At 38.6% G+C, this 25,801-nt stretch overlaps 2 protein-coding genes and 1 long non-coding RNA gene across 5 annotated transcripts in view; 1 reads left to right on the forward strand and 2 right to left on the reverse strand.

The window, feature by feature from the left end:
• Nucleotides 1-25,801, forward strand: part of LOC127417294 (uncharacterized) — a 511,839-nt gene that overhangs the window by 156,151 nt on the left and 329,887 nt on the right. The gene's annotated exons all lie outside the window — the stretch shown is intronic.
• LOC127417291 (protein FAM107B-like) overlaps nucleotides 1-25,801 on the reverse strand; it is a 212,003-nt gene that overhangs the window by 71,707 nt on the left and 114,495 nt on the right. The window lies entirely within an intron of this gene.
• LOC127417278 (UPF0606 protein KIAA1549-like) overlaps nucleotides 1-25,801 on the reverse strand; it is a 93,910-nt gene that overhangs the window by 13,745 nt on the left and 54,364 nt on the right. For both annotated transcript variants that reach the window (XM_051657179.1, XM_051657178.1), the window contains exons 10-15: nucleotides 21,820-21,997; nucleotides 18,855-19,039; nucleotides 11,317-11,522; nucleotides 8,012-8,148; nucleotides 5,777-5,982; nucleotides 5,330-5,559 (exon numbers count right to left, since the gene is read on the reverse strand). In XM_051657179.1, the coding sequence (XP_051513139.1) occupies nucleotides 5,330-5,559; nucleotides 5,777-5,982; nucleotides 8,012-8,148; nucleotides 11,317-11,522; nucleotides 18,855-19,039; nucleotides 21,820-21,997 (1,142 nt within the window). The remainder of the gene's footprint in view (nucleotides 1-5,329; nucleotides 5,560-5,776; nucleotides 5,983-8,011; nucleotides 8,149-11,316; nucleotides 11,523-18,854; nucleotides 19,040-21,819; nucleotides 21,998-25,801) is intronic.

Here is a 25,801-nt window from a genome sequence, read left to right on the forward strand (position 1 = left end):
CTTAAAGAAACTTTTGCATTGAAGTTCCCGGCCAGTTTGAGAGTGGACACTACGGATGACTGCAAAATATCTACATGCTCACACAAAGGATGTCTTTTATAAAGTTGACGAATTGTGTAAGTCATGGTATATACCTTTATGAGGCCTCCGAGTGAATTGACTCGACCATCCGGGGAACCGGGATGCCAGTTTTGTTTCTTTTTGTATTGGTTCTGCCTAGCGGCTGGAGCTTGTTCTATTGAATAACATTCCTTTGGAACAGCTGTTGATTCATCTGTTCATTCTTTGTGCTTATTCCTCCTGCTGGCTGTAGTTTGTTTTGTTGAGTTTTTTTTACAGGACATTGGAATGATTACATCATCCGCTGAACTCATATCAGCTGGCTCACTGAACATTCGTCTGTATGTCCGAGGAAACTGAACTTTTATATCAGCTGGAATTTGTTTTGTGGAAGATCACACCTTTAAAACAGTTCTGTGAATGAATCTACACATTCTTTTTGTTCATTCTTCCTATTGACTGGGTTTATTTTACAAAGTATTTTCTGTTATGTAATTTTGCCTCACAAATTTTGAGGCAAAATTGAGCAATCCGATGGCAAAGTTGTCGTGGGGGCTCGTGGGCATTCATGGACCTTTTGAATTTAAAGGGATTGACGCCGGTTGGCGCTTTCGTGTGCGGGGTTAATGCGCACGTTTTTCTTTTTTCTGTTTGTCTTGTTCAGGGGGAAGTTCGGGGTTGATTGTTTCACTAATGGGGAATGTGGTCTGTATAATTTTGTTTTTGACACACAATTTATTTTTTCTACTATATCAAAATGTCAAATGTTAATAAGAGTGTACTATCTCTCTCCACATGGAATGTGAATGGGTTGGGGCACCCCATAAAAAGAAGGAAGGTTATTACTTTTCTTAAACGTAAGAAATATGATATAGTGTTTCTTCAAGAAACAAATCTCTCCCCGCAGGAAGCTGAAAAATTTGGGAAGATGGGACATGTTTTTTTTTAGTGCTGGCTCAAGTAAGAGTAAGGGAGTCATTATATTGGTAAATAAACATCTACAATTCAAATGTCTCAAACAGATTAAAGATAAATTAGGAAGAGTCATTATTGTTTTAGCAGAAATTCAAGGGCAAAGGTTGATTCTGGCTAATATTTACACACCTAACGCTGATGATCAGGGCTTTTTTATAGATCTTGAAGGGATGCTGCAAGCCGCTGGCACCCCTCATGATATAATATTGGGAGGAGACTTTAGTCTTTTGATGGTCTCAGTCCTTGATCGTAGTGAAGCAAAAGTGTGTAAGCCCCCTAGAGCAACACTGATGCTTCACAGGATGTGTAAAAATCTTGGTCTTACGGATATTTGGAGAATTTTGAACCCATCTGGTAGGGACTATACATTTTTTTCATCAGTCCATAAGATTTATTCTAGAATAGATTTTTTTTTTATATCCAAATCCCTCATTTCATCTGTTGTTGATTGCTCAATTGGAAACATTTTAGTCTCGGATCATGCCCTGGTGAGTTTAGAGGTGATGCCACATACAGAGAAAAAGAAATCATATAGTTGGCGCCTTAATGTATCCCTTCTGCAAAATCCTGATTTTCAACAAATGATAAAGGCTGAAATCAGTGTTTATATGGAAACCAACTGGTCCTCAGTATTCTTTGTGGATGTGGCTTGGGAGGCACTTATGGCGGTTCTTAGGGGTCGGATCATGCAGTATGCCTCATTCATCAAAAAATCCAAAGCACGAGAACTTGTGGAATTGGAAGGAAATATTAAAAGTGCAGAGGCAGAGCTGAAGCACCGTATGTCAGCTGATAGCCTCAGAGAATTGACCTGATTGAAATATAGATATAATACTATTTTGTCGCAGAAAGTGGAGTTTTGGTTATTCAGGGCAAGACAGTCATACTTTGAGTCAGGGGACAAAGCAGGGAAGCTTTTGGCTAGATATATAAAGCAGAGAGAGTCTTTTTCTATCATTCCCTCAGTGAAATCTGCTGGTGGTGAAATATTTACCTCAGCCATTGATATTAATAATGCCTTTAAAGAATTCTATCTTGATCTTTATAGTTCCACGTCTTTGTCTACTGATGAAGATATTAGAAACTTTGTGGAACCATTAGATCTTCCTAAACTGACGACTGAGCAAAAAAACTCTCTTGATTCTGAGATAACCTTGGAGGAGCTTGACGAGGTAATTAAGTCCCTACCTACTGGCAAGGCTCCGGGGCCAGATGATTTTGCCGCAGAATGTTTTAGATCCAATGCTACAGAACTGGCTCCACTTTTGTTAGAAGTTTATACTGAAACATTAAAGAATGGAAAGCTTACACCAACCATGACACAAGCCCGGATCAGTTTGATTCTTAAAAAGGACAAAGATCCAAGCGAGTGTAAAAGTTACCATCCAATCTCCCTGATCCAACTAGAGTAAAATATTGTCAAAATTTTGGCTAACCTATTAAGTAAGGTTATGACATCTCTTATACATATAGATCAGGTGGGATTTATTCGGGGCCGTAACTTCAGGCGTCTCATCAATATCATGTGGTCAGTAGCGAATGATCAATCTCCGGTTGCTGCCATCTCACTTGACGCCGAAAAGGCGTTTGATATGGTAGAATGGGATTATCTTTTTAAGATTTTGGAAATATGTGGGTTCGGGAGTACATTTATTGGTTGGATTAAGTTACTTTATAGACACCCTGTAGCAGCGGTACAAACAAATGGATTAATTTCAGGTTATTTTACTCTGAATAGGGGCACTCGGCAGGGCTGCCCTCTTTCCCCATTATTGTTCTGTCTTACCCTGGAACCATTAGCAGCCACGATAAGAAAGGTGGATGATTTTCCAGGGGTGACAGTGGGAGGTGTGGAGCATAAGCTTCTGCTTTACGCAGATGATATTTTGTTATTTGTCTCTGAACCTACTAGATCTATACCTTGCCTCCACAGAATTATTAATTCCTTTTCCAAGTTCTCAGGATACAAAATCAATTGGTCTAAATCCGAAGCTTTGGTACTGACAGCGTACTGCCCAGAAACGGCGTTCCAGCCGGGTGCCTTCCAGTGGCCCAAACAGGGCATTAAGTATTTGGGAATTTTATTCCCAGCAAATTTGTCTGAGTTAATTTTGACCCTTTAATAAAAAGGTTTTCGAGCGATGTGGGCAGGTGGGCTTCATTACATTTATCGATGACTGGGAAGGTTAATGTTATTAAAATGAATTGTATTCCAAAATTCAACTACCTGTTCAGTCTCTCCCTGTAGATGTCCCCCTCTCTTATTTCAAGCAATTTGATAGCATAGCGAAGTCCTTTATTTGGAATGGTAAGCAGCCCAGGTTAAATTTCAATAAGTTACATAGGCCAATTGACAATGGTGTGTTAAGCCTACACAAGATTTTGTTTTATTATTATGCATTCAGTCTTAGACATTTGGCTCATTGGTCACTTCCACCTGAGAGAGCCCCTCTCTGGTTTTGTATTGAAAAGGAATTTCTTGCCCCTAACTCGCCACTGCAAAGCCTTTCGATCAAACTAGCCGGAGAGGTTAAGTCACACCCCGTTATTTTGCATTTGCACTCGATATGAACAAAAGTGTCCAGAGTGTTTAATTCGGATATTTATTTAAACGCAGCCTCAAGCATATGGCTGAACCCTAAACTATGTATTAATAAGTCCCCTTTTTGTTGGTCAGATTGGATTGTGAGGGGGGTTAATACACTTGGTGACCTATATGAGGGTGGGGTATTGAGACCTTTTGAAAATTTGGTTCAACATTTTGGCATTCCCAGATCTCAGTTTTATAAGTATTTACAGCTTCGCCACCTACTCTGCACTGTTTTTGGGAGTGGCACGCACCCCCCTAAAGCGGCAGGTGCTTTGGGAGGATTGATTGCTGCTTTTGGAAAAGGCCATGAAGCATCAGTGTATTACTCCCTACTAATTCAGTGTCTGGGGGATGGAGCCTTGACTTCTCTCAAGAGAGTATGGGAAAAAGATTTGAATTTGGTATTGGAGGATGGAGTGTGGACTAAGATTCTTAAAAATGTCAAGTCTGTATCTAGAGATGCAAGGGTTCGCCTTATGCAATTTAAGATTTTACATAGATTTTATTGGACCCCCTCTAGATTATATAGGCTTGGTCTTAAAGACACACCCACTTGCTGGCGATGCCAATCAGAAGTTGGAGACACTACCCATGTCTTTTGGGGGTGTGTTAAGATCCAGGAGTTTTGGTTGAGGGTTTGGAGTTATTTGTGTGATGTTTTGAACACTCAGGTTTTGCTTTGTCCCAGACTCTGTATTTTGGGTGATGGGGCAGTCATGCATTTAGGGGATAATCACAAAATAAATTGGGTTCTGACCAGTCTCATGATCGGCAGGCAAGTAATTTTAAGCGGTTGGAAGTCAAGTGGAGTACCCTCTTTTTCGGAGTGGTGTGTGGAAATGGGGAGGGTAGCTGCATTTGATGAAGCGGTAAGTAGAAGGCTGGGGTTTAGGGACTTATTTGTTAAAAAATGGGGCAAATATTTAGTTTTTTTGGGGGACTCTCGGGGAGGGGATGTGGAGAGTGTAGTTTAGTTTAATCATGTATGTTTATTATTATTTTATTTATATATATATATATATATTTAATTTTTTTTTTTGGGATTGTGTTTGTGTTATGTGGGACCACAGGGGTGTTCGTTAGAGGTCAGGGTGGGATTGTATTAGTAGGGTTTAAATGTAAAATGTTGATTCTTTATATATGTGTTGAGTTTTTACACAGTCATGTGCATATGAATCAATAAAAATGTTAAAAAAAAAAAAAAATAAAAAAAAAAAGACTGCATGCTGTCATTGATGTTAAAGGGGCAATACACAGTATTAAGAACTAAGGGTATGCAGACTTTTGAACAGGGGTCATTTCATTTTTTTCTTTGTTGCCTTGTTTTGTTTTATGATTGTGCCATTCTGTTATAACCTACAGTTGAATATGAATCCCATAAGAAATAAAAGAAATGTGTTTTGCCTGCTCAATCATGTTTTCTTTAAAAATGGTACATATATATTACCAATTCTCCAAGGGTATGCAAACTTTTGAACTGTATTTATATATATATATATATATATATATATATATATATTACCTAGCCTCCAAATGAAAAAAGCAGTACATTTTTCTTTAGAGTTCATAGAGTCGCACTATTTCTAATTATAATCTTGTTGTGCATGTTTATACTGATAATTTGGATTGTTTTTGAATATTTCTTTATTGTGATTAGTCACATTCATAGTTGTAGGGCTGCAGATCCTGGGGTCTTTTTTTTACCTTTTCTTTGGTTCTGTGTAGAGAGACGGCATGTGAATATCTGGATCCAATATCTTGTCAATCTGCATCTGGGCCTTCTGATAGATCCGGTCCTGCTCTTTGGAGTCACCAAGCCCATCAATGAGATCGTCCATGGCAGGGAAGTCGTAATGGCCCTTCCTTTTGGCCCTTAGTCTAATTTTATTACGATGGTGCTCAATCTCGGATTTATGCCTCAAAGCCACCTGGATCTGTGCACCATAAAGACATACAGTCAATGAGGAGCTTACATCAAACAATCTCAGATACACTTTGTTCACATATTTATCTTTACTGAAAGTGTTTTTTAAAAAACAATGAGGACTGAAATGGGACCCCAAGTCAAAAGCAAAAACTAATTTTCTTAAAACAAATTAGTAGAAGTATTAGTTTAGATACATGTAAAGTAAGGGCTATTATATTACTGACTTCTTTGTTGAGCTTGGTGTTCTCTGCAGCTCTGTCATTGGCAGAAGGTCTGGGTAGGGGCAGGGTTGGCATCGGCTGCATTGCGATGAGCTGGATTTTGTTTGGTAGACGCTTGGGACCATCAGTTGCGCGGGACATTCGGTCCACATGCTCAAAGATGGAGGCTGAAGATAAGGGCTCATCTGTTCCATTCATAGGTGGTGGACCTATTAAAAAAAATATAGAAGGATATTCGGATATATTACAATTTGTAAATTGGGTGCTTAATGTCAAGGTGAACAGCAACATACTGTATGATTCTTCTTCTATGGTTGCTAAGATCATTTATATTACTGTATACAATGGCCCCAAGAGTATTTTGACACTCAAGTCAAAGTTTTGCATACAAATGATACTATGTGATATTAGAACTAACTTCAATTTTTGTGCCATGTTTTCTAATATTATTATTATTTTGTAATGTTTTTTCCAAGGTCACTTTAAGTGGAAGTCAATTCATCTCAAGTTCACTCATGACATCATAACTTTAACTATGGACATGTTCTACTTAGTTTGACAAGAAGAAAGTGTCTGAATGCATTTTGGGGTCTGTAATTTATTTAACACATATTTTTCACCTATTTTATGCGTTCCACAAAATCGAAATAAATTCAGTCAATAAATTAAAATGGGCTGGCACTAACAAACAGGCGGACAAAAGAAGCATGTAATTAATCTGAAATGATCATCTGAGTATAGTTTCTCACCAGAGGGGGGCATCGTCTGTCTAATTCTACACACTCATTTGAAAGGAAGGTAAAGACCAGTAATAGCAAGACGACACCTTGTCAAAAAAATATTCTCAGAATGACCATCCAAGAAAACTATGAAACAACTACATCAATATATAAATTACAACTAAACTAGCTGCTAAAACTACCACAGCAGAGAGAGCCACTCTTACCAATTCTATTCTTTCCTGTGGGCCATTAACAGAGGGGTGAACAGATGAAAGGAATGTAAATAAGAAAGAGAAAAATTACATGTTCGGGATGAAGAGAAATGGGTGGAAACTCAACACATGTTATATTTACAAGAGTAGAATGCTGGGTATGTCAATATATTATCTCAAAATCATTGTTATCACTTGAAAATAATCATGAGACGAGGGGGATGAAAGGACAGGAAAGTGCCTTTGAAAGGGAGGAGCGAAGAAAATGTACGCAGGAGGGATCAAACAAAAATGGGGGATGAAGAGAGAGAGGGAATAGGCCTATATGAAAAAGGAAACAACAATCAGACAGAGGAAGACAGAGCGAGAGAGAGAAAGAGAGAGGGAGTTGATAAGTGTCATTTCTTGGCTAGTCAGACTGCATCCTATTTAGTTTGAGAGGGCAGAAATGAGTGTTGAGAGAGGGTCATCGCCACAGGCACTATTTGACAAGAGAGAACACATAGAGAAAGAATAGAGATAGACATAAAGGGAGAGAGAGAAACCCAAACAGCCAAGAGTAGAGTCGAGGTAGTCGTTCCTCACATATGAGACAGTATGAATGAGGTCTGGCTGACGAGAACAAATCAAGACAGGTAAAGCAACAAATCTCCCACTGAAAGATGCAGGTTTTCTTACTTCCCAACTCTGTACAACTTTTAATCACATATTCTTCCTTTCCTGAAAATAAACTGTATTTTTTTTGTCTTGGTTTTCCTATAAAAATATCTAAACATTCTTATAAAACTGCATGAGATAAGGCAAGGTATCTTGAATGAAGTTTATTTGCCTTACCTCATTGGAAAACTGCTTTTTCTTATTTTAAAATAAATCAGACATAATTATGTGAGATTTATGTAGAAATAAAATAGTTTGCCAATGGGGTAAGAAAAAATATACATTTTCTGAAAACAAGTCTTTTTATCTTACAGTTTTCCTTTCAAATAAAATGTATCTTTTTTAGATATATAACATAAAAACTGATTAACAATAGTTTTTTCAGTAGTGTAGAAGTGGCTCTGACCGCACTGAGAAATGTCGGTATCAGAATTTGTGCTCCTTTAAAGGACCTGCTTCTCCACACATTGAACTATTGGAAATTATATGATACACACATTTAAATAAAAATAATATCACTACAAGGATTGTTACAAAGTATCGATGAAAAACTGTGAGAAAAAGAATCATGATATATTGGTATATGATTGTGTCACCACAGCCCTAGTCTAAATGCGTTGAGTCTAAATCAAAGCCAATAAACTTACCGTTTAATCCATTAACCACCACTTTTCGTGATTGTTTGGGATCGCTGGGCAGACCAACAGGTCTCACACCCTCCTCAGGAGTTCCTCTCTCACTGGATAGATCACTGCCTACAGAATCCCCCTCCGATGGAGAAATTCTGAGCAAAAGACACATACAAAACTCTGTATCCTGAGCCATGGAAAAGACAATGAAATAAAAATAAAAATGTGAAGGGATAGTTCACCCAAAAATGAAAATTCTCATCATTTACTCACCCTCATGCCATCCCAGATGTGTATGACTTTCTTTCTTCTGCAGAACACAAGTGAAGAGTTTTAGAAGAATATCTCAACTCTGTAGGTCCATACAATGCAAGTGGATGGCGGCCAGAACTTTGAGTTGCAGATTCACTAAACAGTTGCGGCACTTTTGCGCATAGTATTTCAGCACAAAACCTGCATCTCATACACTAACCACTCGCAATCTATTTTAGCAGGCACATTGAAACTGCGCTGTCTTGAGTATTTAAATGAAGTCGTTGTCATTCCTTTCCGCACAAACATGCCTCCTTTCTATGTAAATTAGGCTCATTGTAGATTGCGCTTCATTCAAAACAATTTTGCCTGCCACAATTTAGATCGCACTATTACCGTCAAAATAAAGTAGACGGTAAAATGAATTTTATTTAAAAGAGATGTTTGTGAACATTTTCAACCGATCATATCAGCAGTAATTAATCAAATAATCATCAAATGATGGAGAAGAGCGTTATAACCTGGCATACATCCAGATGCGTGGTGTCAAGCACACATTCTGCATGTTTAAGAGATGATCAGGTGTCTGGATCAAAGTGATACTGTACAGTCCCGGCAGGGTGTGTCAAATACGGTGGTCTGTGACATCCTCTACTATATTGCACTCAGAATTGGGCCGCAAGATCAGAATTACGTGTGTAAATTGCGTTCTGCAGCGATTTTGTGGCTGCGTTTGCGCCGTTGCCTGATCTGCATAATTTCTTTAGTGAATCGTAATCGTGGATTACTTTTATGCCGCATTTATGTGATTTTTTTGAGATTCAAAGTTCTGGCCACCATTCACTTGCATTGTATGGACCTACATGGCTGAGATATTCTTGTAAAAATCATAATTTGTATTCTGCAGAAGAAAGAAATTCATACACATCTGGGAAAGCATGAGGGTGAGTAAATGATGTGAGAATTTTTGGGTGAACTATCCCTTTAATGGCAAATTCAGTTAATTACAACTTATTACATGATTCTTGAATCTCCTCCCATGCATCCATCTTGATAGACAACAATATTTAGCCCTCATTCAGTTTTGATGAGGCATGAGTCTCCAGGGGAAAAGCATGAAGATGACCTAAACCTGTCATGCTTTAAAGTGCTCTTTCAGATCTAGTCAGACTACTAAAGTGTTGTGACTAGGTGCTGGCTCCATTACACATTCACCATATTGCTCCAGGTGTAATCTATTGGTCCAGAACAGTTGGCTCTATTCACTTTTGAAACATCTTAATTATTAGGATATTTTTATTTCTTACTGATTATTTTAGCTCAGACAGGTTGGTGTATGTTACAGATGCATAGATAAAATAATCTAAAAACTGGCTGTCTATTATACACCGATAAGCCACAACATTAAAACCACCTGCCTAATATCATGTAGGTCCCCCTCGTGCCGCCAAAACAGCTCTGACCTGTCGAGGCATGGACTCCACAAGACCTCTGAAGGTGTCCTGTGATATCTGGCACCAAGACATTAGCAGCAGATCCTTTAAATCATGTAAGTTGCGAGGTGGGGCCTCCATGGATCGGACTTGTTGGTCCAGCACATCCCATAGATGCTCAATCGGATTGAGATCTGGGGAATTTGGAGGCCAAGCCAACACCTTGAACTATTTGTCATGTTCCTCAAACCATTCCTGAACAATATTTGCAGTGTGGCAGGGCGCATTATCCTGCTGAAAGAGGCCACTGCCATCAGGGAATACCGTTGCCATGAAGGGGTGTACGTGGTCTGCAACAATCTTTAGATAGGTGGTTCGTGTCAAAGTAACATCCACATGAATGCCAGGACCCAAGGTTTCCCAGCAGAACATTGCCCAGAGCATCACACTGCCTCCGCCGGCCTGCCTTCTTCCCATGGTGCATCCTGCTGAAATCTCGTCCCCAGGTAAATGACGCACACACACCCGGCCGTCCACGTGATCTAAAAGAAAACGTGATTCATCAGACCAGGCCAACTTCTTCCATTGCTCCATGGTCCAGGTCTGATGCTCATGTGCACATTGCAGGCGCTTTCAGCGGTGGACAGGGGTCAGCATGGGCACTCTGACTGGTCAGCGGCTACGCAGCCCCATAAGCTGTGATGCACTGTGTGTTCTGACACTTGCTATCATGGCCAGCATTAAGTTTTTCAGCAATTTGTGCTACAGTAGCTCTTCTGTGGGATTGGACCAGACAAGCTTGCCTCCGCTCCCCATGCGCATCAATGATCCTTGGGCGCCCATGACCCTGTCGCCGGTTCACCGGTTGTCCTTCCTTGGACCACTTTTGGTAGGTACTAACCACAACATAATGGGAACATCCCACAAGACCTGCCGTTTTGGAGATGCTCTGACCCAGTTGTCTACCCATCACAATTTGGCCTTTGTCAAAGTCGCTCAGATCCTTATGCTTGCCCATTTGTCCTGCTTCCAACACATGAAATTGAAGAACTGACTGTTCACTTGTTGCCTAATATATCCCACTCCTTGACAAGTGCCATTGTAACGACATTGTAATGAGATAATAAATGTTATTCACTTCACTGGTCAGTGGTTTTAATGTTGTGGCTGATCAGTGTCTTTGCAGAAAGTATGAGTATGATGAAGTATTTGCTGATACAGTACTGAATCTATCTGAATTACATCTTATTACGTCATCTCTCTATTCATAACACGTGTGCATACACTTGTCAACAATCATGTTCACAAGTCATGAGATCTGCTATAATTTCACTCCTAAGACCCTTCTATTGATTAGTGTGAGATGTAATCCTTCTAAAAAGCTTTTTATTGATCAGCAGGGTTTTTAATCTTAATTGAATTTCTGCCTTTAAATAAATAAAAAATGTATTGTAATATGAGGTTTATGTAGCAAAACAACAATTTTTTTTGTTTCATTATAATGTTATGCTCTGTCAATTTGTGATGTTTATGCTATCCACACTGCCTTGCAGTTTAGAATCTGCATTGTTATGCGTGTAAACTCAATTATGGGTAAAAATTCTTATTCTGGATGTAAAATAGCATTGTCACACTTACTGGCCCCTGCGGCGCTGGCCGTTGCGGGAAGTTTTGGAGGAGGTTTTGGACTTTGGTGTGGGCACCTCTGTGTTCTCGCCTGGGTTCTGCTCCTTAGCGGTCACAGGATGTGGTAACGGCTCCTGTATGACCATGAGGTCATCCTTACTGTGCTGGCCCATGTGCAGCTTGGCAAAGTCGAAACCCTTTACACTGGAAGCCTGCAGCTAAAGGCCACCACCACAGAAACAGCAGGAAAGAGAGGAAAATGTAATTTGAAGACTATCATTAAAGGAAAAAGTCAACATTTATGCAGAAGGATGTTTGTTAAGGAAATGGATTTGTATGGGGACTGAGGGATGCAGGCTAAATGACTAAATGCTTCCTTAAAATGAGAACACCCACTACTCATAAACACAAGACAGAATCAGTTCTGGCTACGGTCCAGACGCCTTAAAAATGCCAATGTAAATGGACACAAATGGATACTTTTAACAAAAACTAAATAACAGACAACGAAAATTAACAGAAATAAAACAGATACTAACATAATTAGAAAACCTGAAACTAAACTGAAATACATATTCCTGACTCCCCAACGTAACTAAAATAAAATAAAAATGACCATAAATTCATTTTGGTTTTGGTTTTTGACATACAGAACATTATAAAGTTTGAAAACTTTACAGCTGGCCTTCATTAAACATGAAAATGCCACTTGATGGCCCTGAGAAATTTAAACAGTGTTTAACATATTTAAATTATATAATTTGACACATTAGCTTATAGCCATAAATTACAAAAAACTAAAATAAAAAATATATACTGAAACATAACAATTATAGAGTCAAAACTCATTAAAACCAGACCAAATGAATAATAATAATAATAATAATAATAATAATAATAAAAAGTTAAGGCTAAATTATAACTATAATAACCTTGAAACAAGGCATAAAAAAGTGAATTATGGAATACCAGGTTCCATAATTTCACTGTATTGAGTCAAAGCCTTAAATTGAGCAAGGGGACAGTAATTAACTTAATATCAGAGAATTATCAAAGAGACATTGAGAGGAGGGAGCATTCAAATTGGATGCATTTGATCAGAGGTCAGCCGACTGACCACGGGCCAGACCTACTAGGGCAGTAATGGCCTGTCTGTCTGCAGCACTGTAATAGATTAAACGAACCGAACAAACACAACAGCAGAGCAAGCTAATGCCCAAGGGCTCTTTCAGGAACCAGCAGTTATTAGAAAACCAAGGAAGGTTTCAAGAGGTTTACAAAAGCCTGTGGTTTGATCTAGCAGATAGAGAGAGAGAGAGAGAGAGAGAGAGAGATACACTTGAAAAGGAATAGTTCCCTCCAAAAAGAACATTCTGTCATAATTTAACTTAACTCTGCCATATTTAGGTGAAAATCTTGACACCCTCAGCACGTTCCTGGGAGAAGCTCGTTCACAGTGATGAAAGTAAGTCATACGGGTTTGGAACGACATGAGGGTGAGTAAATTATTACAGAATTTTCATTTTTGGGTGAACTTTTCATTTAAGAATCAAATGATCATAATATTTTTGCTTAAGAAAGACCAGTTGGAATTGGAGATTAAAATGGAGAAAAAAGTTGTCACGGTAATCAAATTTCACTGTAATTTGAAACATGATTGGCTGATAATTTTGAACAGATTTAAACAGCTGGATGTTAAAGTATATATTTAAGAAAGACCAAAAGAGTCAAGAGCTTGGAATCAAGACCAAAAAGTTGCCAAGGTAAACACATCTGGTGATTTCAGCCATGATTGGTTGAAAACATTAACATTTAACTAATTTATAACTGCTGGTTATAAAAATGTAAACTGATTTGTGTCTGTTTATTTGTATCATGAGATTCCAGCCCAAACAAACCAAAGGGTCACAATGGAAAATATTAAATTCTATGTTTCATGCATCGCCAGAAAACACAGAGATTTATGAAAAATGCATAAGAGCTTTTGTGTTGTGCAGTGAGTGGAACCGGCACAATAGAGACAATTTCACTGATACATGCTCATCTTCTGGGACTATGTCTATTTCTCACATTCCCTTTCAAATGCAAATGAGGCTGTTTAGAAAAAATCTGCACACGATAAAGGAAGCCATTATCTCATTTCTGTGAGTTTGCTCAGCAGCAGTACCAAATCTAGTCTGGAATATAGTCCAGGTTACCCAGGCTTAGACCAAATGGCCAGAGAAGAAGATTCAAATTCAAATATGTACATCTAGGAATTATATATTTTTCCTGATTGCTTACTATCAGTGCAATGAAGAGAGATGATCAGCAATTGAAAATACTAAAACTAGGACTAGCCACAGGATTCTAGAAAATACCTCACTAAATCACACCGCTCCTAAGCTTACTGTACAGTTCAAGTATACCTCCAGCATTCTCATATTATATGGCAACTGTTTCTTTAGAGTTTTCTTGGGTTCTTCTTTGGCTTCTCCCTCCTCTTGTTCATCTTCCTCCTCCTCTTCCTCTTCTTGTTCAATACTCTCCATTGTCTTGATGCTTCTGGCCGCAATAACTGGTTTCTGATTTGGATGAGGGTGGGAATTAGATGTTGCTTGCCTTCCCATCAGGTCAGATGCTTAGCTTTTGACATAAACTGATCAGGTTTCAACATGTTCTCCACGACACTACTTTTGGCTGTACTACACACACCTATTCACATCAAAAGGGTCCTCATAGAACTCACTGCAAAAATAATTTTTTAATCAGTATTTTTGTCTTGTTTTTCCATAGAAATATCTAAACATCTTTAAGACAACATACATTTACATGAGAAGCAAAATTGTACAAGAAATGAATACATGTTTTCAAAGAGTAAATCTCAAATTCAATATTTTTCCCATATGTTAATATTTCTTTAAACTTCTTTTAAGCATAAATATAAAAGAATTAAGCAAGGTTTATAATAATAATAATAATAATAATAATAATAATAATAATTAAAAAAAAACTATTTGCCAATAATTCTTTGTTGAATATACTGTATTTTCCAGATATTTTCTCTAAAAATCCAGTCTTATCACAATTTTGCTTATCAAATACTTCAATCTTGTTTTAAGGATGTTTAACCTCTTGAGACTCGAGTGTGACCGCTGTATGCATTTTCCATTTCCCTTTTTGATTTGTAACTAAAAGCCCCTAGTAAACATGAAAAAAGAGCAAACAGTTTTCCTAAAAATGTATCTCCTCATATGTGGACAGCAGGACTAAACTGTAAAGATTTAAAGATATAGAAAGTCGGGGGCCTGGGTAGGTCAGTGGTTTGTTCTCGGTGGGGCGCATGGTGAATTGAGCGCGGATGCCGCGGTGGATGGCGTGAAGCCTCCACACGCGCTATGTCTCCGTGGCAACGCGCTCAACAAGCCACGTGATAAGATGCACGGGTTGACTGTCTCAGACGCGGAGGCAACTGGGATTTGTCCTCCGCCACCCGGACTGAGGCGAATCACTATGCAACCACGAGGACTTAGAGCGCATTGGGAATTGGGCATTCCAAATTGGGAGAAAAAAATAAATAAAATAATAATAAAAATAAAAGATATAGAAAGTCTGATTTTTTTTTTTTTTTTATAGTTTATTATGTTTCCAGGAGTGTTGGTTCTTCATGTTTTTGAAATGTTACAGACATTACAGCTGATTTTCTGTACGCTGCTTTAGAACAATGTGTATTGGGAAAAGCACAAATAAAAAACTATATAGAAATAAAAATTATTTGACTTGATTTTAAATGTTTTTTTCTACTTTGGCAACAAAATCTCAATGTTCGCTCTTTGCACTGTCAAACAAACATGTGATAGCCAGTGCTGAAGCATTTTACCAATCAGAAATTAGCATAAATAATTCTGATTCAAAGTAATGGCCAGCATCGTCCAATCACTGCCAACTATGTTAAAATAAAATTATACATGATAAATTCTGAATCTATGTACTGATTACCATTGTCCCATGTCTAAAAACCATGTTGAGTGGTCCAAACATAATCTGCAGCCTGAAACTGAACTTTTGGTTGGATGTTAGGAGTGAATGCACTTGGCTGCAGAGGAAAGCTATAGGATGCTCCCTATTTAGTGAATGACTTAACCTCCAGCTGTCTGTCTGCACTGGTCTCAGAATAGTTCGAAATTTTCTTCCTAACTCCATATAAAGCCTCTGCACGCAACATTTTTCAGCTTTTAGATGAACCGATTGATTTTCAATGTGATAATGCACAGTGAATATAGGATTTCTAAGAGAAAAATAGCCCTATAGTCCTTGTCTGTCGTCACTGTGTTTAACAGCGTGCTGTTTCACGTTAAATTGCTGAAATTTTCAAAATGGCATACTGGATGAAACTTGAGACTCTAGTCTTTTGACTCAAACAGATTTGTGTAAAAACTGTATGAGGTTTCATACAGTTTCTCCCAAAGACAAACTCCGCTGAGATCGGCGCCATGTTGTTTTGCTACATGACTCGGTGCATCAAAAGTTTAACCCTTTACTGACAGTCCAGAGTGTCCTAAACTGAGATCAGTTAGTTTAAATGAAATTAAATTATGCATAGTGTGTAGCGAAGGCAAAACACACAGTCCACGCAGGAGGTGAGGGGGAGCAAAAGGTTAATTACGTTTTTTTTTTTTTTTTTGCAGTGCTAAAATTGTACGTACAAGGACTGAAAACGTCGACAGAGATACACTGGTGCTAGTGTGACACTCCTCAGGCTGAAGATTAAAGAGGAAGAGGAATCTTGTACATACTGTAAGGGAACTAATCGGCAGACTATTCTATGGTCTTCAGCATACTATGCCGACTACTCTACCAGCCTCTACCTTCTCCTCTCTCCTTTCTTCCTCCTCTTCTTCCTCATTTTCTTCTTCCTCCTCCTCCTCCTTTTCTTCTTCCTCTTCCTCCTCCCCTTCTTCATCACTACTCTCTAAAAGCTCTTTGCTCTTGATAGGAGTCATTGAACTTTGGATTGCTGGTATGGATTTCTGTAATGAGGTGGTAGACTGCGCAAGCATGGGGGAGGGAATAAGTGTTAAGATATGAATGGCTATGTGTTAGATGGAGAACTTGAGAAAGAAAGAGAGAGAGAGAAAGAAAGAGGCGTGACATAAGGGAGCATATTCATATGACAATGAGTAAATGGACCACACATAACCTTAAAAGGTTCATTTAAATGTGTACAATTTCTGCCGCACTAATGGCACCAAACAGAATTGCAGAAATAATTAGTTTTCAAACAGGTTTCCCAAACACTCATACTGCCCATAAAAACTGTAGATTTTGTGTCAAAATTGATTTTCCTGGAAGTATCAATTTGAGTAAGAACTTAGCAATCAAAAGTGTGAGAACCAGACTATTTAACATCGTAAAAATGATTATACCAGTGGATCTAGAAGGGTAATTGTTGAGAAGGTATAAGTGAGCAGGGCAGTTCTTGAGGGAAGTGTGGTATGGTGCAGAGCAGAAATGAGTGAAGAGACACATGGAGTGTATAATGAGTGTGTGCTACTAAGCTGAGTGTGGTTGAATCAAGAGTTCAGACTGTGAGGAGCAGCATGTGCTGCTCTGGATAAGAACTTCACTTCTGAGCATTAACCAAATAGCCAGCTGAGCTTTAGACTTAATTCCTGCTGTGACTCTGCATGTGTGTGTGCTTGTGCATGTCAAGTCTGGTTATAGACGTGAAAACAGCAGTAACATACAGTACGACTTGGGATGTACAATTCATTAAATAATTATTTCGAACCGGTAATGATTTGTTCCAACCAATTGCAAAGCATTTGTTAATCAGTGCTATTTGATAAACAAATTCTTTTGAATCTGTTCTTTTTAATGATTTCTTCAAACCAAAAGAAAAGCACTTGTGCATCAGTTTGACAGATGATGACTGATTCATAAACAAATTATTTTAAATTTGTTCTTTTATGATCCCTTCAAACCAGTTTGCAAAAAATGTGTGAATGGGTATGACTATCGATTAGGGCTGGGTATTGATACAGACTTCCTGATTCAGTTTGATTCCGATTCACAAGCTATCGATTCAATTAGATGCCAATTCGATTAAATATCTATTCATATGGGATTATTTCAGTTATAATGACCCTTTTGCTTACATATAAAATAAATTATCTCCCAGCAAATGCTGTTAATTATACGGGGGATCTTTTAACTAGGTACTTTAGGAAAATATTAATTTTACTAATGATATTTTATTTTTCATCATTTTGGTCACATTTTGGCTTTTTAAAAATGAACAAATAAAAATTTTCAATCAGTAAATAAGATTATATTTAATATATTATTTGTTAAATTGCATAATTTGAACTATTTACAAGCATTTACATTTGTTGAACACATGCTAAAACCAGTACTGTCTCTTTAACAAAAAGATGAATTTCTGTAAACAGCGCCTTTAAATAAGCGCATGTTAACGAGAGAGGACTCAAATGGTTTTACCTCATCTGTGCGATGCATGATTAGAATGAAATGTTTTTTTGTAGTTGTTTTTGATCAACAACTGACTGTAAAGAACAGAAAGGGGATTAAAAGACATTATTCAATGACAAATGGGTTGTGTGGATCTCGTCTTGAACACACATTACACAGAACAACTTTTACTGTCAACACGCGGTGAAAGGATCTCGCTGCTGAAAATTGGTTGCAAATGTGAGTGATTTCCTCTCACTGTAGTAGAGGGTTGTACATTGAGTTAAAAATCGATCTTGGGATTTAAGAATCGATATCGAGATCGTTCAAATAAATATTGCGGTTAATCAGAAAAACAATATTTTTACCCACCCCTACTATCGATGTCTGATTCATTAACAAATCATTCTTTTTTAATGTTCTTTTTAATGATTCCTTAAACAGCAAAACACTTGTGAATCAATACGACAAACTATGTCTGATTCATGAACAAATCATTCTTTGAATCTTTTCTTTTTAATGATTTGTTCAAACAAGTTTGCAAAAATGTTTTTAATCAGTGATGCTTGATTCATAAACAAATAATTTTTATGTTTTTGGGTAAAACTGTTAGGTGGGTGACATTTTGGAATCATAAACAATGCAACTATTCGCTTGAATGAATCAGACTTCCCAATGCAAGTATGACTGTGTGTGTGTGTGTGTGTGTGTGCGCGCGTGTGTGTGTGTAAAAACAGGCAGAGTAGCAGAAAAGCCTCCTCATGTAACCGATTCAGATCTTATTAACACACACACACACTGTTAGCCAGCATCCTGTCACAGAGTCATTTAAATGACTCAATGAGATATGAGATAAACAGCTAAGACACACAGGAGCCCACAGACTGATTAGCAATATCACTGACATGACTCAACAGAAATGCTGGACACAAAACAAAACCCATAAAAGACCCAAATGACCAACTGCTGACCCATTCAGCAGGAAAGAAAGTTATGACATCTCTGGGAGAGTTTTATAATGAGGGCTGAAAGAGTACTTTAATACATTTAGTTACTGAATCATTACACAGAGTTTTCCTGTCTTTCTGTCTCTCGCTTACCTTCTGTCTCTGTTGGATGGTGCTCATGGTGTCCGGCTGGAACTCCAGTTTGTCTTTGCGGCAGAGTTTCCAGTACAAGATGGTTATAATAATGATCACCACCAGCACGGGGACCACCACCCCCACGATTATCCATGTGTTGGTTTTCTCAGCGTCTGAGGCAGGTGAGGCCTGTTTCTCCACAGCTGGACATACAGAGGGGGTAGAAGGATTACATGTCAGAGTCTAAGGCCAGTACAGTATATAACATTCACTCATGTACAGTAATTATACCTCATTCACATTTGAGACTACAAGAATGATTTCGAAAATTGTTCGCCACATAGCTTTGTTCCAAACCCTAGTGAGCTGCCATGCTGCCTACATAGGTAGGTACTGTCTTTTAAGGCTGCATCCTAACTGTCATGGAACCCCATAAGTGACTGATTGTGTGGCTCTGTGTGCCACACAAATAGCATGGGAGACCCAACCAACAATTGTTTCCAACAAATTTGATGTTGCTAAGCTAATGACATTCTGGAATGACCTACTCTGTGAAGGATACATGCAGTGCTGCCTAAAGGGCTGTTCACATCGAACATGTTTTTTCGCCCATCTGCGTTTTTTTTATTTTTACTATGTATTATGTAAACACGAACTAGACAGACATCTGTGACTGTTGCGCCACATCTCGCTGTTTTTTTCTGCACCGCATTTTTAAGATGCCATGTCAAGTAGGGCTGGGTGGTATGTAAAAAGTATTTTATCGATAATCACCTTACAAAATATTGCAATACCCGATTACATCGTCAACCCCCCTGCCGAGGGTCAGTGAATATGTTTGCTTTATTGATTTTTCTTTAAAATTTAAATTTATTTATTTAAACTGGAAAAACTTTGGCATTTCTAAATTCAAGTGATCAAAAATCTTATACAACCTCCTCCCCAAATCCAAACATTTACCATCTCCCCCCATTTTCCATCACGCCAAGTATCCGTCAACGGCAACAGGTGGGAAATTACTAATAGCCTACAGATTAAGAACTAAAGACAGCCGAGTGACTCCAGTCAGGCTTCCTAAGCAACCAATTGGCTCAGTTGCTAAGGTGGGTAGACTCACGTTGGCTTAACCTCCTCGTGGTCGCTATAATGTGGTTCTTGTTCTTGGTGGGGCGCGTGGTGAGTTGTGCGTGGATGCCACGGAGAATAGCATGAGCCTCTACACGCGCTAGGTCTCCGCGGTAACGTGCTCAACAAGCCACGTGATAAGATGTGCGGATTGACGGACTCAGAGGCAACTGAGATTCGTCCTCCGCCCGGATTGAGGCGAGTCACTACGCCACTACGAGGACTTAGAGCACATTGGGAATTGGGCATTCTAAATTGGGGAGAAAAGGGAAAAAAAAAAAACTAAAAAAAAACCTAAAGACAATTATACATTTAAACATAATAATAAAGCCTAATATATTCCCTTGTGTTCCCAAAATAATGCTGCCAAATGTGTGTCTGAATTTGTGTTTGTATTGCGTTTTGGTAATACAGTTAATGCTGCCTAAAGAAAATTAAATAAAGCTAAATTTTAGGTTCAAGGTGAACGTGTCTTTTATTACTTTATGATTTAATCACTTTCGTCTTTGTTTATTTAATACAAAGATATTTATTACTGAACCTACAGAGTTGCGTTCACAATGCATGTTAACCGAGAACTGCTCCATGGAAATAAAGCGAACTAAACTCACAGCACCTCCAGAGATGATCGGAGATCATTTGCAGCATTCTCACAGATTACATTATTCTTGCAAACCAAACCAAAAAAGAGTGAAAACTCTTTACATGCGCTTGTTCCACAAGACAGCTTGCGCTGCAAGGCTCTGAACAAACAGCGAATCCTACACGGGCATTGAAGTCTTCTTTTATCTGTTCTTAAAAATATAATAAAGTGTGTTTCTTCAAGCGCATGTCTTTGTGACTAACAGCATTTCTTGTCATGTGTCACTCCGAGACGTCTTACAGTTTGCCCGCCTGTTGCAGGTAGATGAGCAAAATGACCCGTGCATGAAATTCCTGCATTTGAACGAGGAGCTTGCAAACTGGATTTAGCCTCATCGCATTTGGCGGGTGGCGGGTGCTAGTTTCACACCCTGGGGTACTTTTTAATATATAATTATAAATACTATATTATTAGAACTATACTGTTTAATATATAACTTCCCAGATTCATGGTTTTGCCAGTTCCCGAAATTGCCGGTAATTGTCTGTCAATAAGTTTCGCAATCGGCATCATCATATTAATAAGATATCGTCGATATCCGATTACATCGTCCTATCGCCCAGCCCTAACGTCAAGTTAAAAGAATTTGAACTTAAAAAGAGACACCTTCGTTCTGCTCCATTCGTTGTGCTACATTTAGCTTTTTTTTTTTTTTTTTAAATGTATTAAACGCAAGAACACGTTCTGTCTGAATGGCTCTTTAGAATGTGGCCTGTTGAGTTTTTGCAATGTGTATTTCAATTACTGGTATATGTCATGTAGATATGAATATGGCAATTAGAATTATGATTTGCATTAACAAAAGTTACACAAATACAGTAGATCAAATGCAAAGAAAGTAAAAATTCATATATTTGGTGGGAGTTTTAGACACACTTATTCCATAAATTGGGGTTGGTGAATCTACTGTTTTTGCTGTGGGTGATGCAGCTGTAAGCCTGTCATTTAAATGTTACATAAAAAGGCAGCGCTCTCTAGAGATTTCTTGCTCACTGAACTCAACTCTTTTGATGTTTAGAGAAAGTAGAAATAAAGAATACCACCAAAAAACACTGCCTGATATGATACCTACCTGAAATATCGAAATCCTTTAAATTATCAATAAATCATTGTTTCTATTATAGTCTTGCTATGCAAAGTTAATGTTACAATATGTTATAGTTTCTCTCTAATGATTTTTTTCCACTGAAAGAATTAAAAGTTCTGAATGCTCACGCTGTGCTAATATTCCCTGGATTCGGTATCCCATGATGATAGCTGCATGTTGCATGTCAAGACTGTTGAGCATGTTCGCTGTTGTTGCAGCGGGAAGCCTCTGTCCGTTTACTCCTTCTACAAAGTAGATCATCTCCAGGGGGTTGTCAGGGCCCACCAGACGCGTGGTCTGCACAATCTGAACAAAATACAAACAATAGGCCTGTTCATCCAAAGCTAATGAGACTAAACAACACAACAGCTAAATACTTAAAACTATTTTGAGGACCCCAACTATTAAAGCTGCTGCAAGTGATTTTTTTAATGAAATGACATGCAGAAAATGCCTTTATCATCTGTCAGATATCACTGAAATAGATGTCATGAAATATCACACCTGTCTTTGTAACAGCCCTAGGTACGGTAAACAGCAAGGAAAAGATGTACGCGAGCCGTGGTCAGATAATTTATTCAGCCAATCAGAAGAATGTTTGCCTGTCAGTCATTGGGCGAGTTCACTGGGCAGCACATATATTGCTTGTGTAAGTGCCAGAAAGGTGTCTTGCTCCCACGAAATGCTCAGGAACGGACAGCAAAATGCTCACAGGGACTCTTAGCCCTCCATCTGCTCCAACACAACGTTCTCGAGTGTGTCTGTGTGTGTGTGTGTCTTTGGAGTGCTGGGTTTTGGAAAGAGGCTAATTCAATGGCTAATCTGGTGGAAGTTCAAGAACGGCAAAAATCGCTTACAGCACCTTTAACACCAATGTAAAATTTTTGTCATTCCCTGATACAGTTCGGATACTTGAATGAATTGTTTAGCATCTAAACAATGTAAATGTTGGCCAAGCTTTCTAAGAAAACTGCAACTGACTAGCAATAGAAAATCATGGTTAATGGCTGTGACGTAACTACAGATTCTTCTAAATGTCTTGCCCAAATGTACTGTTTCAACAGTATGTCAACATAGAAAGAAAACTTGTCAAATGATTTAATGGGGTCTTCAACTGCATGTTTATAGATGCCAATTGTTCTTTGTACACAAAAACATGTAAGGAACATGAACTATGAGTAGGTTACAGTTAGCTTCTGAAATGGAAATGTTTTCATGACAAAACTGAAACAGGCTTTGCTGAAAGAGAAAAGGCCTGTGAATTTTTCTTTAGAGAGAGAGAGAGGGTATTTACACTTGGCACTTCATGTGTTTTTAATAATCGGATTGCTATCCAATTGAATAAGCACATTCCATTTACACTTGGCCACATTAATGTGTCTCCGCAAAATGGATATAAATCCGATCTTCAATTCCTGCTATATAAAACAGAGATAACTTCATTGATTATGCTAATGCCGGGCAGCAAATTTAAAAGATGTGATTTATTATTCGATTCCAAGTGACTTTGCCAAGTGCATGTGTCTGTGCGTGGTGTATTTTTCCCCTCAGGGCTTATCATAGGTAAGACGCATTATCCACGTCAGCTGCGTTTACTGTGAGTGTTTAGTTTCAGTTTCATCAGCTATCTGTTTTAAATAAAAAAGAAAAAAGTTTTCTCTCTCCTACAACATGCATCCATTCCTTTCTTTGTTATTATTTATTACGCAACACAAGCCCTATGCAAATACTCGGTAGCAGCTGATATGTTTCACGTTTTCCCTATGCTGACGTATCCCTGTTTGAGTGGAGTAAAGTTTGCATATTTGGCTTGAACAGAAAGATGCATTTACACTTGACGGAGTTTCATCTGGAATGCGGAGGTGGTTTGAGTGATCAGATATATATCCATCTCTAATCCGTCTTGAAGGGCATTTACACCTGGTCTTTTTTTCTTTTTTTTTATCGGATAGCTATCCGATCATTAAAACGCATGAAATGACCAAGTGTAAATACCCGTTAAGAGTTGGCTCTAACATGTTTCTAGTCTGCAGGGTTATTGGGGTGGAAAGAGAGTGGCAGTGTGTGGGCTCACCTCACATTAAGAGCTCAGAGTGGTGAACCCTCACTAACCAGAGACATTAAAAACTCATTTTGAGAGTGCTGCTACCACAAGATGCATTATCAGAGGTAGCACAGAGGATGCCTGCTCCATATCACAACTAGATTTTTACATTTATGAGCGGTGCTTGCCCCTGAAAAACTCGCCACCATGATGCTAGGGTGTTCTGGATGGTTGCTGGGGCAGTGTTATGTGGTTGCTAAGGTGTTCGGAGTGGTTGCTACTGTGTTGCTAAGTGGTTGTTAGTTGGTTGCTTACCGGCCCAAGTCAGAGCCCAACCCTAATGACATTCTCATCCCTATATACGTATGGCTCGGGTCCATATTACTATTTTTCCCTATTTTGCTTTAGCATCTAACATGCAAAATCATAAGTCTGATCACTTAGAAAAGTAGTAACACAGCTCTCCTAAATAAGCCACAAGTTTTAAGGTATCATACATGTCCATATCAAAAACAATGCACAGTGAGTTACGTACTGAATTTTAAGAGTTTGTTCAAATGCCTAAGAATGGACAATAGTGATGCTTGGCTATCCAACTACTTGATAAATTTTCGAAATAGGATGTCTTTAACCTTTACTTTAAGAATCAGTGTGCTTGTATAACATTCCAGAATTCGTCACCACTCTAAAATTAGAAATGACCTATTCATTTCCAGCTAATTAGTTAGTTAATGACAGTGTTAAGATGACTGCGCAATGACTTGTCATTATGAACACAAGTAATTTGGACACTAAAAGGTCAGCTATTCTATGATTGGGGAAGGTTAATGCATGGTCAGTCCCGCACTCCATAATCTCCATGTAACTAGAAAATCTCTCCTTTGCAGGCAGAACAAGCAATTCATGCTTTAAAAATCACTCTAGCTGTCTGCGAGCTGTGTTCAATGATTTATCTGGAGTATGACGCGTCAGCAATCCGGCAGAGCTAAAATGGTAGTTTTTTGAGTGGCTCCCCGGGCCAGGGATGAATAGGAGGGTGTTGCCATGGATACTTCTGCCCCTGAATGATGATTTGCAGAGGGACAGCAGGTGTGGGGATGTGGCACAAAGACACAGACTGATTAAGAAGCCAAAGAGGCATCAGATGCACACACAGGAAATGCTCTTTTAATTAATTCAATGATCTTCAGTGGACAGCAAGAGTACATACAGTTATGCTCAAAAGTTTGCATACTCTTGGAGAATTGGTAATATATATGTACCAATTTTAAAGAAAACATGTGTAAGCAAGCAAAACACATTTCTTTTATTTCTTATGGGATTCATATTCAACTGTAGGTTATAACAGAATGGCACAATCATAAAACAAAACATGGCAACAAAGAAAAAAATTAAATCACCCCTGTTCAAAAGTCTGCATACCCTTAGTTCTTAATACTATGTATTGCCCCCTTTAACATCAATGACAGCGTGCAGTCTTTTGTAATAGTTATCTATAAGGCCCAAATTCTTGCAGGTGTTATAGCTGCCCATTCGTCTTGGCAAAATGCCTCCAGGTCATGCAAAGTCTTTGGTCGTCTTGCATGAACCGCACGTTTGAGATCTCCCCAGAGTGGCTCGATGATATTAAGGTCAGGAGACTGTGATGGCCACTCCAGAACCTTCACCTTTTTCTGCTGTAACCACTGGAGGGTCAACTTGGCCTTGTGCTTAGGTTCATTGTCGTGCTGGAAAGTCCAAGAGCGTCCCATGTGCAGCTTTCGTGCAGAAGAATGCAAATTGTCTGCTAGTATTTTCTGATAACATGCTGCATTCATCTTGCCATCAATTTTTACAAGATTCTCCCTGCCTTTACAGCTCACACACCCCCAAAACATCAGTGAGCCACCACCATGCTTCACAGTGGGTATGGTATTCTTTTCACTATAGGCCTTGTTGACCCCTCTCCAAACATACGCTTATGGTTGTGACCATAAAGCTCTATTTTGGTCCCATCACTCCAAATTACAGTGTGCCAGAAGCTGTGAGGCGTGTCAAGGTGTTGTCAGGCATATTGTAACCGGGCT

The sequence above is a fragment of the Myxocyprinus asiaticus genome, chromosome 26, assembly GCF_019703515.2.
Source record: "Myxocyprinus asiaticus isolate MX2 ecotype Aquarium Trade chromosome 26, UBuf_Myxa_2, whole genome shotgun sequence".
NCBI classification, from domain to species: Eukaryota; Metazoa; Chordata; class Actinopteri; order Cypriniformes; family Catostomidae; genus Myxocyprinus; species Myxocyprinus asiaticus.